Here is an 18,915-nt window from a genome sequence, read left to right on the forward strand (position 1 = left end):
ATAACAGAAAGGTGCAAGAATTAAGAAATATAATTGTACTATGAGTAGATCAAGAGATATTGTTTTAAACAACAAAACCCACTTACAGTTCTTTTATTTCTTTTAAGAGAGGGACTAAAAAGGAAGAAAATGGATTTGTGAGCTTTTGACAAATCTGTCTTTAACAATAAGTCGTTGAGCCCATGAGAACTGGACTGAGATGCTTTTAAGCATCAGGATGTGCGCCATTCAGGACATTCCTGGGGAGGAATAACTTGGAGATACATCAGAGCAAAATGCTACCTTTTGTAAAAGCAGCGGTGTGTCTCTCTTCTCTTGTTTTGATGTATGGTAAGCCAGCACTATATTTAAATAATCTATAATCCTTCCCAAAGTTCAGGAATGAAAAATGATGCTCTCAGGAACATTATTTTTAAAGGGTACTGTGATGGGGCATCATACTTTTCTCCATCTGCTCATTATAATTGATAATGTACATCAAACACTATTATAATGTATTAGTTACAAGTCATATTTTAGACCTGTACTATTTGCAGTCCCAACTTACTACATGAGGTTAACAGACTGTTACAAGATGATAGTAATGAAACCACTTAGGAACCCAGCTATGATATCTAATATAGATCTACAAAACTCATCAATCAGCACTTATTAAATATCTATTTCAAACAAAAAGTGCTGAGTATTAGGATCACATGTGGATTATGTGTTGAGGAAAACTGGATATTAGGTCCATATCAGACACATTAAAGCTACTTGACTTGGGCTTAATCCTTGTATGTCTCTGTTGTCTTATCTGCAAAATGGGGGAAATGATAAGTGAATGACTTGCATATCTCATAAAGGAGAAATAAGTTGAAAATCAAGGGATAGAACATAGTGAAACTGGGTACGACTATAATTCAGTATCAATGAACTATACCAGCATGCAGGTAGCGCCCAGGGTGCAGGTAGTAAGGTTCTGCTACCTGTGTACATATTCCTCTATACATGAACTTAATACCATGATGCAACTTCCATTTAAGCATTTTCATTTGAAGAGACATCTAATTTCTAATTTCTTTCTAAAGTCCGATACTCCATTTATCACATCAAAGGGAAATTATAGCTGAACAGAATTCTAAATAAATAACACTTTCTACTTTATTGCCAATTTATTTTTTATGTTAAATGTAAAAACTCATGTTTTATCTTTTATTCATTAAATTATGGAAAGCAGACAAACGTAAAAATTACAATGGATTATAAACTTCTGAATTTGATTTTCAGTCTGCCTTATCACAAAAGTATGGTCCAAGATATTAAATTTCTGGGCCATGATCCCATCCTTTTAGCAAATGATCTTTAGTAAATTTACAGATTTGTGCAACCATCACCATAAATGTCCATTGCCCCCCCCAAACCTCTCATGATCCTTTGCAGTCAATCCCTATTATAATCCCTAGTCCCAGGTCACCAATACTCTACTATCCTATTCTATCACTTTGCTTTTTATGGATATTTCATATAAGTAAAATCATACACTATGTGGTCTTTTCTATCTGCCTTCTTTTATTTAGCATACTTTTTTACTTAGCATTTCTTTTTCTTAGCATTCCTCAGAAAAAGGAGTTTGTTAGTTTTTATTGCTCAATAATATTCTATTATAGTTCATGTTTTGTTTATATAATATCAGTTGATGAACATTTGAATTATTTCCATTTTGGGCTATTATGAGTAGTGCTGCCTTGGACATCATAATCCAGTTTTCTGGATATATGTATGTGTGTACACACATATACACATAGCACTTACTCAGCCTTGGGGAAATTGATACTCAGATACACAAACCATAAATTTAGACTTTCAAGGTGCTCCATTGTTCTAAAGTTTCAAGGTGAAGAGAGATAGAATTTGTAAAGTGGTTAAGAGCACAGATTCTAGAGTCTGGTTCCTTGGGGTCTGTAAACCAATTTGAGTTCATATATTCTAAATCAGGCAGTTCTTCATTGACTTCCTTGGTTTCTTTCACTGTAGAATGGGGATGATGACCATGGCTCCATTATGAGTTTATAGTGAGAGTGTGAGTCACTCAGTTGTGTGTGACTCTGTGGCCCATGGACCCCATCGCCAGGCTCCTGTGTCCATGGGATTCTCCAGGCAAGAACACTGGAGTGGGTTGCCATTCCCTTCTCCAGGACGTCTTTCCAACCCAGGTCTCCTGCATTGTGGACAGATTCTTGACCATCTGAACCACTAAAGAAGCCCTTATAGTAAAGATAAGATGATGAAAACCACACTTAGCAAAGTGCTTACTAGATGTTAACTATTAAAATTGTGCACTAAATCATCATTAAATATTTTTTTATTTCCCTGGTGGCTCAGATTGTAAAGCATCTGCCTGCAACTCGGGAGACCTAGGTTCAATCCATGGGTCAGGAAGATCCCCTGGAGAAGGAAATGGCAACTCACTCCAGTACTCTTGCCTAGAAAATTCCATGGATGGAGGAGCCTGGTGGGCTACAGTCCATGGGGTCACAAAGAGTCGGAACCGACTGAGTGACTTCACTTTCACTACTGCTGTTAAAACAAAATGTTTAGAAGATTTTTGAATCTATTTTCCCACTCAGCCAATCAATCTTAAAGGAAATCAGTCCTGAATATTCACTGGAAGGACTGATGCTGAAGCTGAAGCTCCAATACTATGGCCACTTGATGCGAAGAACTGATTCATTAGAAAAGACCCAGATACTGGGAAATATTGAAGGCAGGAGGAGAAGAGGATGACAGAGGATGAGATGGTTGGATGGCATCACCAACTAGATGGACATGAGTTTCAGCAAGCTGCGGGAGATGGTCACGGACAGGGAGGCCTGGTGTGCTGCAGTCCATGGGGTCACAAAGAGTCGGACACGACTGAGTGACTGAACAACGTCAACAACACTTTCCCATTAAGAGATGCAATTCTTATTTTTGCTTAATACAGTATAATTATCAAGCACAGACACTGCATGTTTTTATATGAGGTATAGCAAGATACCTATTTTCCTGTCTGGCCATTACCATATAGTCATTGGATGGGGAATATTATCTAATGACCTCTTGCTTCAAGATCTCCTGCTGGATTCAGAGGAAAAAGTAGCAGAGTTAGATTTGCCATAGAAAAATCATTCTTCCTGCTCTCACATCCTCTCTAATGTAACACTAGACTCAAGACAGAAGGAAGAGAATAAAAATTAAATAGTTTAGGATGGAAGGACACATGTATACCCATGGCTGATTCATGTCGATGTATAGCAAAAACCACCACAATATTGTAAAGTAATTAGCCCCCAATTAAAATTAATTAATTAGTTTTAAAAATAAATAAATAGAAAAGGCAATGAAATGGCTTCTCCAGCTTAATTTAATTATTTAACAATATATAGTGCATATTATGGGCCAGGAACAGTTCTGAATTCTTTAAAAATGGTAACTCATTTCATCTTCATAACCACCCTATTAAATAGTATCTATTAGCTTCAATATTAGATGAGATAATCAAGGCACAGAAAAGTTGAGTAATTTAACCAGGATCACACAGCTTGTAAGTATAAAGCTGAGTTTCAAACCAAGCAACCTAGGTGTAGTGTGTGGTTTACGTCACTATGCTTTGCTACCCCTTTTGCTAGAAGACAGAACTATCCGACTGAAGTGGATGTAGTTCCAGAAAAGAAAAGTAGAAGCACAGTTTTGTTTGGGACATAGACCCATTTTCTTCAATCAGACTATTTGGCTTACGTTAAGCCACAGAGAAATGCTTCTTGCAAAGATAAGTGAAACAAGGTAAGTTATATTCCACTTTCAGTTTCATCTTAAACTCTCATCCATTTTATGTAAACGTAATGCTGAAAAGGTCAAGCTTTTCAAGTTCACAGAAGAGGTTCTTTAAACATCAGGAAGGATCCCTAAGCTGACCATACGAACATACTCTTTGTAATCAATCATTCTTACTGTGAATTGACAGAGCAGTACACCCTCTGTGAGAAAACACCCCCAAGTTCTAAAAATCTAGCACGATTTATATCATTCTTGGAAGATCATGCTTGATATAAACATTTTAAACTTTTTAATTATGCAATTATTAGGTAAATACTTGTGAAAGAGAAGTCTACAGATAAATGAAATGCAGCTCTATAGTAATATTTTAAAGGCTCATGAAAGTTCTGATGGATATAAACTAAATTTGTTCAATGCAGCATTTATTAAACTATTACAATAATGGTGTCTGCCTTTTTCCCTCCATAATAGCTTTTTTACCTATACTGACTGGAAATGCTAAGAATTGCTCCAGACATCTAAGCAATCCAAAACATGTTAATGCAATCATTTCTTATTCTTCTGATGAAATCTTATTCCAATACAACCTCTGAGGTCTGAGTTATGAGAAAGATGACAGCTAATAACATATAACAGCATGAATAAGTGTCAAGAAGAAAATAAATAGAATAACATTTATTAGTATTATTAGGAGCTTATCATGCCCCAAACATTATGTTCTACATGTTTTATCTTATGGAATGCTCAAAACAACTCCAAAAGGCAAGTATTAATTTGTTAATTCTCATTTATAAAAGAAGAACTAAGTAACATACCAGAGCACACAGCGATTAAGAGGTGAGGCTGGGCTTCAGATTTAGGCATTCTAAACCGAGAATTCATATTTTAGCAGTTATACTCAACTGCCTTCCACAGGGTCCCAGACAATCATTTCACTTACACTGTAGAATCCCTAATAGTAGGAACAAACTAGGAAATAAATATTACATAAACCTACCAAGTAAAATCTAGGAAGGCAGATATGGTTTATTCATCAAAATGTGTTTATGTTAACTCTTGATACTTTTATTATTTTAATACCTTTTCACTTTTGTATCTCTTCTCTTTAGTAAGAAGTATGATGATTAGAACTTTTTTCTGTCTTCCCTGTCCTAAAATAACTGCAAGGACAGCACATTTTCAATTGGTGATATATTCTGTAAATACTTGAAAACAACAAAATGGATCTGCAGTCAAACACTACTTCATATTACTTTTCATTTTTCTATCAAAGGATCATTCATACATTAATATTTAATTCTAAGATATAAATGCATTGTTTGTGAGCGAACAGTACATTTTTTTTTATTGTTTTCTTCCTACTGCCTACTTTTCAAAGTGCTAACATTAAGTTTCTGCAAATCAAATTCTATTTTGACATATGGCCTTTTAAGTGCCAAAAAGGAAATCATGCAAGAAGCACTAGATTTAAAGACTACAAAAAGTTGTGAAAATATGGAATGCCAAGTTCTAAGAAATGCACATTTTTCATGCTTTGTTCTAAGGAGACAGTATCAGAGTAGCATGTAAGACATTTCTTCAGCTCTCAGTAGCTACTTTATTTCTTGGTAACTTCTTTAAAGCATCTGAAGATGCAAAAAAGGACAAACAGATCAATAGAAAGAGTTTTCTTTTTTTTCTTTCACTACATACTTATTGTGCCATGATTTTTCTGGATGTCAAGGATCCAGCAACAAAAAGGACAGGTGAGTCCACTGCCCTGAAGGAAGTTACATTTGACAGGCAGGAGTCAACAAATAAGAAAGCAAATGCATAACAGGATCTCACAGAGTAGTAAGTGCCGTGGAAAAAATCGCAGATAGCACTATGAAAGACAGGAGTGTGCAGGAGAGGGAGTGAGAAGCAGGCACACAGTCAGCCAGAGCCCAGGCTGGGTGGTCGGCAAAAGTATCTCTGAAAAACATAACATAGAAACTGATGCTAAAAAGAAGAGAAGCAGCCAGCTATGTGCATGCTAAGTGCAGAGGCCCAGAAGAGGGAATGAACTTGGGCAGCCCAAGGAACCCAAAGAATAGCTTACAAGATAGAGTGACAGGCAGGGGCACCAGACTCTAATAGAAGATGACTTCTGGGCTCACAAGAGATCGCAGTGGATGGATCACAAGGTAAATAGGCAAGGTCAACAGACTGAAGGCGCTCTCAAAGAAATGCAGAGCCACACAAGTATTTCATGTGAGATGACACAAACTTTTACATTTCAAAAATTATACTTGTGTTGCTCTCAGGAAAACAAATTATTGGAGGGCAAGGGAAGAAGCAAGATCTGGTTAGAAATTTGTATGAAGGCAGTCTAATGAAAAGATGAAGATAGCTTAGATGGGCAGAGTGGCGATGGTGCGAAGGATTTAAGGTGCACTTTGGAAGTAGACTTGACTAAACTTTCTGAAAGAATGGACATGAGGGGTGAATGAAACAGAGGAAGCAAAAATGATGCCAAGAGTTCTGGCCCAGGCAACTGGTTAGATGATAGAAGAAATCATGATAATAGAAGAAACCAAAGAAGAAAGTTCTAGGTCTGAGTATTGATTCTTAAGTTTTGCTTTTGATATCTAAGTGCCTGTTAAATAGCCAGTGAAGATGATTGAATGGGTTCAGGGAAAAGTTTAGAGAAAGAGATAAAAACTTGGCAGTCACTCACACATACTTGGTGTTTCAAGCTATGGGACTAGACAAAATCATCATGGAGTTGGGGGTGGGGAGGAAGAGGACAGAATAGGAAGGGGAAATAAAAAAGTGTGAGAGAAACAGAAAGAGTGGGGAGAGACAGAGAGGAGACCATGCATCTGCAAGTGAGCATGGATGTGTAAACAAGGCCTCAAACTAAACATTTGGGCAATGTAACATTTAGATGTTAAGGAAGCAGGGATTCAGCCAAAAACACTAAGGAGAAATGGCCAGTGAGGTAGAGGGGAAATGTAAATTCACCTGTTCCTTGCACAGAACCTTGACAGATAACCTTCTAAGAACTGCAACCAAAAAGTACTTTCCAGCATTTTTCACCTATAGCATTGCTCCTAGAACTACTTATTTGCTGGGTAAGGTTGGATGTAAACAATACTTATCTAGAATAATTTCCACAGTGTTTTAACAACAAAATCAAGCAACATCATCTCATAAACACAGGCCCCTGCAGGTTATAAACCACTGCGGGTATCTGGGGGAGAACTGCAACAGAACCATGGACCTGACCTTCCTGTTTCACCACTGCACGTGCTGGCCTTGCTGTTACTGAGCTCCATCATTTTTCACTGTTATCACATTCAAGGCCGTATCTTGTGATGAATAAATTTAAGATAACTTTTGTTCCCTGTTTCCTTCTGGATGAGCACAATCTTGTAAAAGTTCTCATAGGTATTTCTCCCATTCTTCCTTTCATTTTGCTAACAAAATCAGAAGACTTTGCCATGGTTTGCTAATTCACTGTGTATTCCTTCAACAGAATTCCAATGACTATTAATACTTATTTTGGTTTCTGAGACACATTGATTTCAGCTTCTATTTTAACCATCCATCCTTGTTTCATAAACTCAATTAATTACTTTGTATGCTCTCTCTGATTTACCTCCAACTCACTTGTCTTATCTTGTTTATTTTTTTAACTCTTCTGGTAGACTCTGAGTATATCAAGGGCAGAACTGTGTCTTATTAATTGTCACATCTCTTATTTCTAGCGTGGTGCTCAGTACTAAATGCATGTGCAATTAATGTGGAATGAATGGATGAATTAAATAATCTACTAGATTAGTTCAAACTGTTCTTTATTGAGTTTGACAAAAATGATTAAGATGTAAAAAGACTGTTTATTATATTTTAAATAAGACCCTTAGGAAAAACTTTCCTGTTGCTGAGATTCATCAGTCCCCCAAATTTTCCTACCTTTCTTCTACTTGGATATGTAATTTTCATTAGTATGCTAACATAAGTGAAAGCAATATTGAGTGACAACTGCTACTCAATTGACATTTGATTTTTTTTTTTTTAATCTTCAGGAACTAGCAGTGTGTTTAAACTCAATAGCAATATTAAATGTTGGATTTTTTCTTTTGCTCAATGTAGAAAAAATTCTTTTATTTTTTGAAAAAATTCAAAGTACCTACAATTATTATGGAAAGCCACTATACATTTTATATTACTATTTTACTAGTCAACTTTATAATAACTTCAACAGTGATTTCACCATTTTTAATCAAGTAAATTCTGCTGAAACAGTTAAATATTAGAAATGAATATTTTTTATAGAAACTTTATGAAGTTTGAGAGGTTCTATGACAGTGTGACAAGTACACCAGATATCTAGAGGTGGCAAATACTTCACTAAAATGAGACAGATATTGGTTCAATGTAGATTATCAAGATTTTATTTCAATTAAAAAATGCTGAGCCTACAGTGCCCTGCTTTTTCTGTAAAATTTATGTCAACAGAATACACAGAAACTAAATCCTGAATCCTCTGGCCCATTTAGTCAGCAGAAGGTCTTGGGAACCCTGATTAAATAAATGACTTGCAGAATATTAACAAGTAAATTAACATTCGAGATAGAATTTGAAAAATCTCCATTTCTGTTCTTATCTCTTCATCACGTAATTTGTTCTTCAATTTGTCACATAGCAAAATGGTGAATTCACATGACTTATAAAGAATAGAGGGAAAATAAAAGCAGAAATTATAAATATTTCTTCAAAGATCTTGTCTATCAGTATAGGCATAGCCAGATTTTTAAAATCTCTTCATCCTGGCTTAGTCAACAACTTATCCTTACTTTCCTTCAGTATATTTTTACACTTATATAATGCTCTATACTTTCTAATTTAGTTACCTCTAAAGTAGAATTTGATTAAGAAGTTAAGTATAGCTAAATTCCAAACAGCATTGCCTCTTGTTTTCTAATTAGGGCATATAAAGAAAAAGACTTAATGCATGACACAGATCCTAACTGCTAAAAACAGTACGATTGCTACAATCTCACAAATGAAAATAGTTTACTAAGTTCTTGAAGTCACTGTATAGTAACATAGGAAGGTTATTTAATAGGCTTTCAAGTGCAAAACCAATATGACTCAGAGGACTTAATTTTAAATAGAGTATTCCCAAATGATAAATGCATGTAAGTGTTTAAAGAAAAACAGTGATTGTAAACATGTCAATATATACTCAGTATTTGACATTATCCAACCATCTTTTATTTTTGGTTTTAGATAGAATAAATTCACTCTTTAAATAACTGACTGATCACAACCATCTCTCAGATTTATCTAGATATGGAAAAACTTAGTTTTATATTTAAATGATAAGTAGGGTCCTATATAGATAGAAGTCATGAAATTAAATTATTGTTCCAGAAGCACCAGTGGTTAGTGATCCTTAATATGGGTTAATAAACCCATGTTCTTTCATATATAGAAAAACAGACACCAATGAAACCTTTATTGTCAGCCTTTTATGGTAGGAAACAGAAAACCGCAACAGAAGAACATTTCTGACTTTACATGTTTTCACTTTAGGAATACAAAGCTAGTAAAGGCAATACTCCTTCATATGGTCACATATGGTGAAGGCAGGACTGTCTCTAAATTGTTAATGAGTCTTATGTACCCCAAAAATCAACTTTATTTAAAAAATGAGCATTAATTCAATATTTGATTATAAATAATATCATGTATATAATATTGTTTTTTTTCATGGTGAAACTTACTACTTTCCTACAGATAATAAATATAACTATCAAAATTTAAACTAGTTTTGTTCATAGAAAACATGGATGCTTTAACATGAACTTGTTAATCCTGGCACCTTAAAAGTTAAATTTTGCAATTTGAAAAACACCATAAATGTTCCTCCGAATATTTTTTAAATGTTACAATAAAACATTGCTGAATTTCATGATACTGTTATACATATTTTCCTCTATGGAATTTCAATATAAAACATAGACTAAAAATATGACAGTTTCTATGGTGATAATTAGTATGTGATTGTTAATCATGTTACTATGGTTATTACTTAATAACTTTAATATTCAAAGAGATCTAACTGGTAATTGTATCTTGTATGTATATTTCAAATAACAAATGATATCATGGACTTGCATGTTTCTTAAAAATGCAATTATGTGTTGTCTAAATTCCTGTAAACATCATGGCAAAGCAGTGCTGACCTTCTCGGGCATTTCCTGGTGTCCTGTTGTCACTGCCTGCAGCAGTTTCCCTGTTTCATCATGTGGGGAGGTGGGAGTAGGTAATGGAGCTTCTGTTAAAAAAATTAGAGAACTTTTAAAAATAATGTATTTACTTTAGACTTTCCAAAACACACTGAACTGAACAGGTACGGGAGATGATGCAGTGGGGAGCGGGGCATTAGTCAATATGAAAGCACAGGCTGTACTGATGAACACATGAACGGAAGAGAGGAGTTAACATATGAAGCGTGTATATGGAGGAAATGCACATGAAGGACTAAATAATGTGAATGAAAATATGAGAACCATGGGACAGATCAGTCAATCAATCAAGACTTCAAGAACATTTCCTGAGAATCTATTCTTTCTGAATATAGAATACTAGAGCAAGTCACTAGAAACTTCCTTTAGATTAACACATTCATTAATCAAAACTGTTTTAGTATTGCTGCCCAAGATATTATTAACATAGGCAAATGAGGACCACCTCTGGAAACAGTAATCAGAAGAGACATGTGCTTAGTTGCTAAGTTACATCCAACTCTTTGCAACCCCGTGGACTGTAGTCCACCAGGCTCCTCTGTCCACAGGACTTTCCAGGCAAGAGGACTGGAGCGGGCTGCCACGTCCTCCTCCAGGGGATCTTCCAGACCCAGGAATCGAACCTGAGTCTCCTGTACCCCCTGCGCTGCAGCTGGATTCTTTACCCACTGAGCCATTGAGGAAACCCCTATCAGAGAGAAGGGGCAGTCAACCACGTCACAAAAGCTGATACAAATACTCCCAAGTAGTGTGGTGGTACAGAGAAGCCTTTGGAAATGAGAGTGCTATCCTGAAATATCTGAAGGGACGACTTGTCTCACAAAGCCTAGGCTAGCTGTATGAGGTGCCAATGGACTGAACCAACCTCTGAGAAACATACTCCAGGTCATGGGGACCAAAGATGACACTACACCTGAGTGACTGATCTGGTTATAGCGGAGGCAGAATGGTCTCTTGGCAGTGACACTGTCAGGACTCCAAGTATCAGAGGGCAGTGAGGACACAGTCCATGGCCTAGGAGGTCTAAGTACTGAGCCCGTGTGCGTGAGTTACAGTCAGTCCCCAAGTGTGCAGTCCCTCATTCCTGCCTAAGCCTTTGGGAACATGTTCCCCAAACACTGCAGTTGCTGTACTTAAGACTTAAGGACAGGGGTTTCAGTCATCCACTTTGCAAAATCATTCACTCAGTCTCTCACTGCTTAAACAGCACTCTGCTTGGTCAGTACTAGGAATGCTGAGATGAATGAGAAAGACCCCTCCCTCAAGTAGCTCAAAAGAACCAGCTTGGGGCCATGTTGAGGAAAGGCACACCTTTCTTAGCTTCCTTCTGCTTCCTATGCTACTACCAGTTTTCTTCATCAATAAGATCTTTGAAAATTTAGTAGAGGAAAAGCAAAAGTATACATGTGAATAAGCTCAAGGCATTTGACATCATCATTCATTCATTTATAAGGAATGTCAATTCATGACATATTCACTGAGCACCAATTATATGCCAGGAGTACTTCTAGTTGCTGGTCAAAAAAGAAAAACAAAAACACCTGCCCACATTTTTATTACATATACACAAATTAGAAGAAATATTTTTGTTACTAATGAATTATAAAGTTTGGAAGCAAAACACTTAAAATTAATTTAAAAACCTAATGAATAGTATTATGCAAGCACTACTTGTTACTTAGTATTGAAAAAATTTATGATTCGAACACTTAACAAAGTTAACAGTCAAAAATAAGGAGAGCAATCAAATGTTCCAACCACATTTCACATTAAATCTACATGAATACTCTTAACAATGTTGTGAAAAATCAGATTCATAAAGTTATAATACTGCAGTGGAAAAGCAAAAATAAAAATCACCCTATGTTAATACTTCTGATAGAAATTATGCATCTCTGTTCTCCCCTTCTACCAAAAGAATGTTTACCCCAAAAACCACTTAAAAAAAAAAAAAAAAAGCCTTAAGGACAAACAGAAGGAATAGAGACTTTTCCATTGAACACTACTGTTTCATTCATCACACCAAGACACTGGAGACTGGTGGTAGAAGTATGGTGGTCACAGTCACACTCAATAGCTGTGTGGTCCAAGGCAAAGTACTTACTTCTCTGCTTTCTCTTTTTTCTCTTCCCTGCAGGGGAGGTAAAAAACATAGTTGATCCTTGAACAACTGGGAGGTTAGGGGTATCTACCCTCTTATAGTAAAAAATCCATATAACCTTACAGTCTTCCCTCTGTTTGCTCAGTTCTGAATATATGGACTCGGCCAACCACAGATCACATGCTACTACAGTACATTTCTACTGAAAAAAATATGCATGTAAGTGGATCCACACAGTTCACACCAATGTTGTTTATGGAACAACTTGATTCATAGGGTTAGTGTGAAAATTAAATGAGCTAACACATGAAAAGGATTTAAGACTTTTTAAAGTACATAATAGGTGTTTACATGTATTAAATTGGAAGAGAACTGCAGCCACTATCCATGTCAAAATCTTTACTGACAGAGGTTCTCAGAACACTCTAAATGAAGGGGAAAAAAAGGTGCAAATGAACTTATTTACAAAACAGGAGTCACAGATGTAAGAAAACAAACATGGTTACCAAGGGATAAGGGGTTGGGGGGAGATTAATTGGGAGACTGGAATTGACATACACATACTACTGTATATAAAATAGATAACTAATAAGAAACTAATGTATAGCACAGGGAAGTCTACTCAGTACTCTTTAATGGGAAAAAATCTAAAAAAGAGTGGATATATGTACATATACAACTGATTCATTTTGTTGTACACCTGAAACTAACACAATACTGTAAATCGACTATGCGCCAATAAAAATTTTCAAAAAAGAATTCTGAGCCAAGGACCTAAGCTTTGTCATTCATCAACACCGTGGACTGTAGCCCACCAGGCTCCTCTGTCCTTAGAATTCTCTAGGCAAGAATACCAGGGTGGGTAGCCACTCCCTTCTCCAGGGAATCTTCCCTGACACAGGGATGGAACATGGACCTCCTGCATTGCAGGCAGATTCTTTACAGTCTGAGACACTAGGGAAGCCCTTGTCATTCATTAATCTGGGTCAAATATTCCCCCAGGCAATACAACAGCAAATCCGCAATACTTGGTACCTATATATTCTTTCTCACAGTGAAGTGCCAAATTCTAAGTGTGCCTACAGAATTCCCCAGCTTCATAATTGCCACCACTTTTTCCATTTTGACAGTATAGATTCTGTCTTGCTATTTGGCAAAGACTGGTTGGCTTTGCACAGTGGAAAAAGCTGTTAAAACCACTCCAACCATAACTTGTGGTCTTATTCAACAACAGAGCCCTTTTGTCAAACACAAGCTAAACGAGTCCTTCCTTCATTTCCCTCATGTATTTTAGACACAGTCTCAGACTAGGCTAACAGCAAAATGAAAAAGGTTTGAAAATTATCTGTTAAATACTGGAGTAAATCATTAAGCTATATTTCAATTATCCAGAGTATCATTACCCATTCTAGAAGGAAAATGTCTAAACTTTATACTTGGAATCACTATTGGGAAATAACAGAAGATTATGTGAATTTGTTAGAGGAAAGAGTACCAAACTTGAATTCTTGACCAATGTGCATTTACATTTTCCGCCTTCCCAGAATTAATCACTGTCCACAGTCTGTTTTGATAATTCTGCCTTGAGTATTTGCTTATCCTTCCAACAAGATGCACAAATGCCCACAGGATGAGAACTGAATGTTGAACAGGTTACTCCTGAATCATTATGGGTTTTACACTGAATATGTCACATTATCGTGTCTCCCTTATGATCACCATCATATGCATTTGTACAATGTGTCACATGCACAGGGTCACAGTCTGGTTACAGAAGAAAAGATGTCTCTGTATGAAGCCATCAGATTTATCTAGGAATCGAACATACACCTATAACCCACAATCTACAAATATCCATCAACTGAATCCCTGTGGATGAGTACTCTGCGAAGGAAAGCATCATTCAAATTCTAGTCAGTATGCAACTGGCTGCACTCAAAGTTCCTCCAGGGAAGCGATTAACTTATTCATTTTCACAGCACCAGAATCTAAGAATCAAGGAGATTTGTTTATTGGTTGAACAAACTTAATTAAATCTCACCTCTTAGGCTAAGTAGCAGAGGGCTATCGATTCTTAGGTCAGATTTCTTAAATAAATCATGTGTCTGGATATAAAGACTTAAAATTCAGGGTTCTGTCTCATTTTTAACAACCATCACTTATATGATTCATTATTGCCTTAAAGAAAAAGGTATTTATTAAGTACAGCATATCACTACAAGTTGGAATTGCACCAAGAACTCCAGAAAAGCTGACAATATAAATGTTTTTTTAAAGCTGGATTTAATTCAGTAATAGATCATACATATAAATTGATCATATGAATTAAATAAAATGTTCACATTTGGATTATGCTTATTTATTTTGTCCTAAATGAAAGGCAAAATGTATGGTCAAAATAACATTCATATAAATAAGTTGGGAATATCATAGGGAGATTTAAATCATGAAATTTGGAAGAAAATAAAACCAAAGCATGACCTTTCACAGGACAATTTAAGATAAATATTCCAAGATTTAAGAGAAAAGAAAATAGAAAGAAAATTTTGTAAAATTTCAAATTTAAATCATTTTCAGCCTAAGTGCTATCAGAAAGATAAAATCCAACCATACAATGTAATATTTCTCAATTACAAAATACCAACACTATCTTTAATTGTGCATTTTATGATTATCCAGTAAATCAGCAAATAAACAACAAAATATGATCCTTGTTTTAAAATTCATGCTTAATTAGTAGATTTCCTTCACTGGATTCAGACATCAGTTCAGTTCAGTTGCTCAATCATGTCCAACTCTTTCAGACCCCATGGACTGCAGCACACCAGGATTTCCTGTCCATCACCAACTCTCAAAGCTTGCTCAAACTCATGTCCATCAAGTTGGTGATGTAAATCAACCATCTCATCCTCTGTCATCTCCTTCTCCTGCCTTCAATCTTTCCCAGCATCAGGGTCTTTTCCAGTGAGTCAGTTCTTCACATCAGGTAGCCAATGTAAGAGAGTTTCAGCTTCAGCATCAGTCCTTCCAGTGAATATTCAGAACTGATCTCCTTCAGGTTGGACTGGTTGGATCTCCTTGCAGTCCAAGGGACTTTCAAGAATCTTCTCCAACACCACAGTTCAAAAGCATCAATTCTTCAGCGTTCAGCTTTCTTTATAGTCCAACTCCCACATCCATACATGACTACTGGAAAAATCATAGCTTTGACTAGATGGACCTTTGTTGGCAAAGTAATGTCTCTGCTTTTTAATATGCTGTCTAGGTTTAATATACAGACCCAGACGTGTCTGTGAGTGTCCAGGAGTCTCCAGTGGAGCCGTGGGTCAGCACTATTCAGACATGGGCAAGATGTGTTATACCCATGTTCCATGTGTAACTTCATGGATAAATAACAGAATTATATGTCCTTCAGTCTGCCACCATGCTCACTGGATGTTTTTCCCATAATCTTCACAAAATATATATAATGCTCATATATCTTCCTTCTATAAGAATTTAGTTTCAGTTTCAGATAATAGTACAGAGCAAACTTTAATCCATAACTTCAATAAAATGAAAATGTAAGTTCTGTAAGTTTTCAGGATCAAATATGATCATGCCACCTCAGTGTCCAATTCAAAACATACATGCATTCATACTCATGCTAAAAAAAATTGGATTGTGTGGAAGTAATAGTACATGCATACTTTACTGAATAATTCAATAGAAGAATTGAATTTATTATAAGCATTTAGAGCACAAACTTACATATTTTTTAAAAAAGCAAATATAATATGTATGTATTGAAATATTTTTGTTTGCTTTAAGGTATATATATGAACTGTAGTTAGTATCATCTCAAAACTAAAAACTCATGTTGCCACATCAAACTTTCAGGGTTTAAATATAGGGAGAGTACAGTTTTGAAAAACAATATTTCAAGGCAGTTTAATTTTGAACCAGTTACCTTTGTAGTGAAGGGAATTTATTCATTTGGCCCTAGCAAACAGATGGACAGTGATGAAGGAAACCAAACTCCAGCACAAATCTACACATTAAATGGGAAGAAACTGCTTTTCCAACTGTCTTTGTAGCTTAGCTGTTCAAGGTGCTAAAATGGGCCTGGACACATGCCACACACATCTGGGATTAGATTGTACAAATATTACCTGAGGGTAAACATCTTTATTTATGGAATTTGAGCAAAGCAGAGGCCAGGCTTCAATACCCAAAGACACTAGGTCTTCATGGGGCCTGAGATTTGGAAAGCTAAGCACAATGTGAAAATGTAATTCTGAGACTTTAATAACAGAACTGAAACTGGAAGTTTCTCCCAGTTTAAACCATTATTCTAGGAATAGCCCAGGGAAATAGGAAAGAAAATGAAGATTTCCAGATAATAAAAATGAGGAATTTTTTTACTACTCTGTTTTTTAGTTATATGAGTAATGTAGCATATATATCCAATACCTATATCTAATTGCAAATAAAACATTTTAAAAAAACTCCGAGTATTTTGAAAATAATTTCATAAGATATACATTGCTTTGAGCCATACTATATATCTATTTATCTATGTTTATTTCTCAAATATGAAAAGCAAAACTTCAGCAATTTTAGAAAAAATTATATAATTATAACCTTGAAACATAAATAGACTCTTAAACAAGACTCAAAAAGTACAAAGTATGAAGCAAAATGGTGATAAATTTGACTAAAAAGCGCAAGAGATACTATAAACAATGTTCCAAATAATGAAAAGATTAGAAACAGATATTTTCAAAGCATATATCATATGAAGAACTAGTACTCAAGGATAGCAAAGAAAACCTTTTATAAATCAATACAAAAAAGATGAGTAATCCAGTAGAAAAATATAAATTACGCAAACAAAATTTTAATAAATGTGAAAATCCAAATGGCCAATGAATATTTGTAATCAAGGAAGCAATGATTTAAAATATCAATTAAATACTTTTAATATCCTTACTAACAAAACTTGAAAATCTATAGCTGCCAATGAATGGGCGAGTGTGTATATATATATATATATATATATATATATATATATATATATATATAGTGGTATGTCTTTACAATGGAATGCCCTATATAGTCTATAATGGAATAATATCCATCAGTAAAAATGTATAAACTCTAAGCAGAAATTTTAAGAAACATATGAAAAATTATTTGCACAAGTGTATATGACACAAATTATACAGAATTCAAAGAATAATGCATATTATGTGTAAATTTGTACATAAGGAGAAAACATAGAAAATATATAATAATAATTGATACCAAATTCAGGATTTTGTTTATATCTAGGTACAGAGAAAAAGAGAAAGGAAAGGGGGATTAGGGAGGTTTATTCGAGGCATATAAACAGTATTTGTGATATTTTACTACACGTCTATAAAATTTTAAATTAGATACACTAAATGTCTAGGCTTTTCAGCATAATCAGGCTCTAGTTTAATGAAAACCATGCATCTCTCACTTCAAGTGTTTTAAATTCACCCTCAGGCAGGTATACAGAGCTCACATTCTTACCTCAGTATTCAGATAAAGTGGAGTTTACTGTATCTAGTAAGAGACAAGAAACTTTCCCAAAAGCTCCAGCAGATGCCTGCTCACATCTCTTGAATATAAATCAAGACTACAGCTTTAATCAGTCACAGTGGTGAATGGATTAAAAAAAAATGACAAGACATCAAAAAGGGGGTATCAGGTAAATCCATTATTTGATAGGTAAAGAAACAGATAAAAGTACAAGTCATGAGACTTTTCTGTATTTCAATGACTAATTCAAAGCAAAGCCAAGTAATTGCTGACACTTCAGAACAAAGTCATCCTTACACAGAAGAAACCTCTTAAATTTTCACAATAGCTACCAATCTTTGACCCTGCTATATCTCAACTTGAAAAGGGTACTCATAAAATATTACATGTTGACAGAAAATACATTTTAATGATGAAAACACTAAGAGTTAAGATGCAAAGCTAAATTCTTTGAATTAGGACTACTGTCGAGATAAAGCAATACTGTGTTATGCTTAGTTGCTCAGTCGTGTCCGACTCTTTGCAACCCCATGGACTGGAGCCTGCCAGGCTCCTCTGTCCTTGGGGATTTTCCAGGCAAGAATACTGGAGTGGGTTGCCATGCCCTTCTCCAGGGGATCTTCCCAACGCAGGGATTGAACCCAGGTCTCTCCCATTGCAGGCAGATTCTTTACTGACTGAGCCACCAGGGGAGCCCTAAAGCAATATTAGAGATTAGAACACTTCAAAGTATTTATATGAAAGATAAACACTAATTGGTGAAAGAAAGGATTCTTAAAGGGAAATATCAAATTCACATTAGGACACTTAGAATAAAGTGATTTCTCACATTACTAATTTTAAAAGGAAATCACAAAGTAGATATCTTTGGTTTTTGTAACTGTTCAAGAGTTTAATTTTTTAAATTATTAATTTTATTTAACTTATTTAATTGTCTCATGCTATTCCAGAAAACAGAGTAAGACATCTTTAGAAGTTAGCATTTATTACTGAGACTATGGAATATTACACAGAAAACATATTAATACAATATCAATAATATAACAAAATATGTCCACATGCCCTATAAAATAAGTATCATGAAAATCCAAAGTTAATTATTAGCTAAGATATATATTGTCTCATTTAAACAATAATTTATGGTCTACCAAGGGTGAATCACTAAGAGAGTGGGCAACAAAGAAAAAGGAA

At 35.2% G+C, this 18,915-nt stretch overlaps 1 protein-coding gene across 6 annotated transcripts in view; it reads right to left on the reverse strand.

Moving 5' to 3' along the window:
* PRR16 (proline rich 16) overlaps positions 1–18,915 on the reverse strand; it is a 275,650-nt gene that overhangs the window by 157,695 nt on the left and 99,040 nt on the right. For 3 of the 6 annotated variants that reach the window (XR_011486802.1, XM_020883795.2, XM_070465124.1), the window contains one exon: positions 10,014–10,105. The exons of 2 other annotated variants lie outside the window; for them this stretch is intronic. Coding sequence is in view for 3 of the 4 variants with exons in the window: in XM_070465124.1 (XP_070321225.1) it covers positions 10,014–10,105 (92 nt within the window). In the remaining variant the exon portion in view is untranslated. Of the gene's footprint in view, positions 1–10,013; positions 10,106–12,180; positions 12,198–18,915 lie in introns of those variants that run through there. One more of the 6 variants, XM_070465125.1, reaches the window with a different exon arrangement.

Source organism: Odocoileus virginianus, chromosome 3 (genome assembly GCF_023699985.2).
Source record: "Odocoileus virginianus isolate 20LAN1187 ecotype Illinois chromosome 3, Ovbor_1.2, whole genome shotgun sequence".
NCBI lineage: Eukaryota > Metazoa > Chordata > Mammalia > Artiodactyla > Cervidae > Odocoileus > Odocoileus virginianus.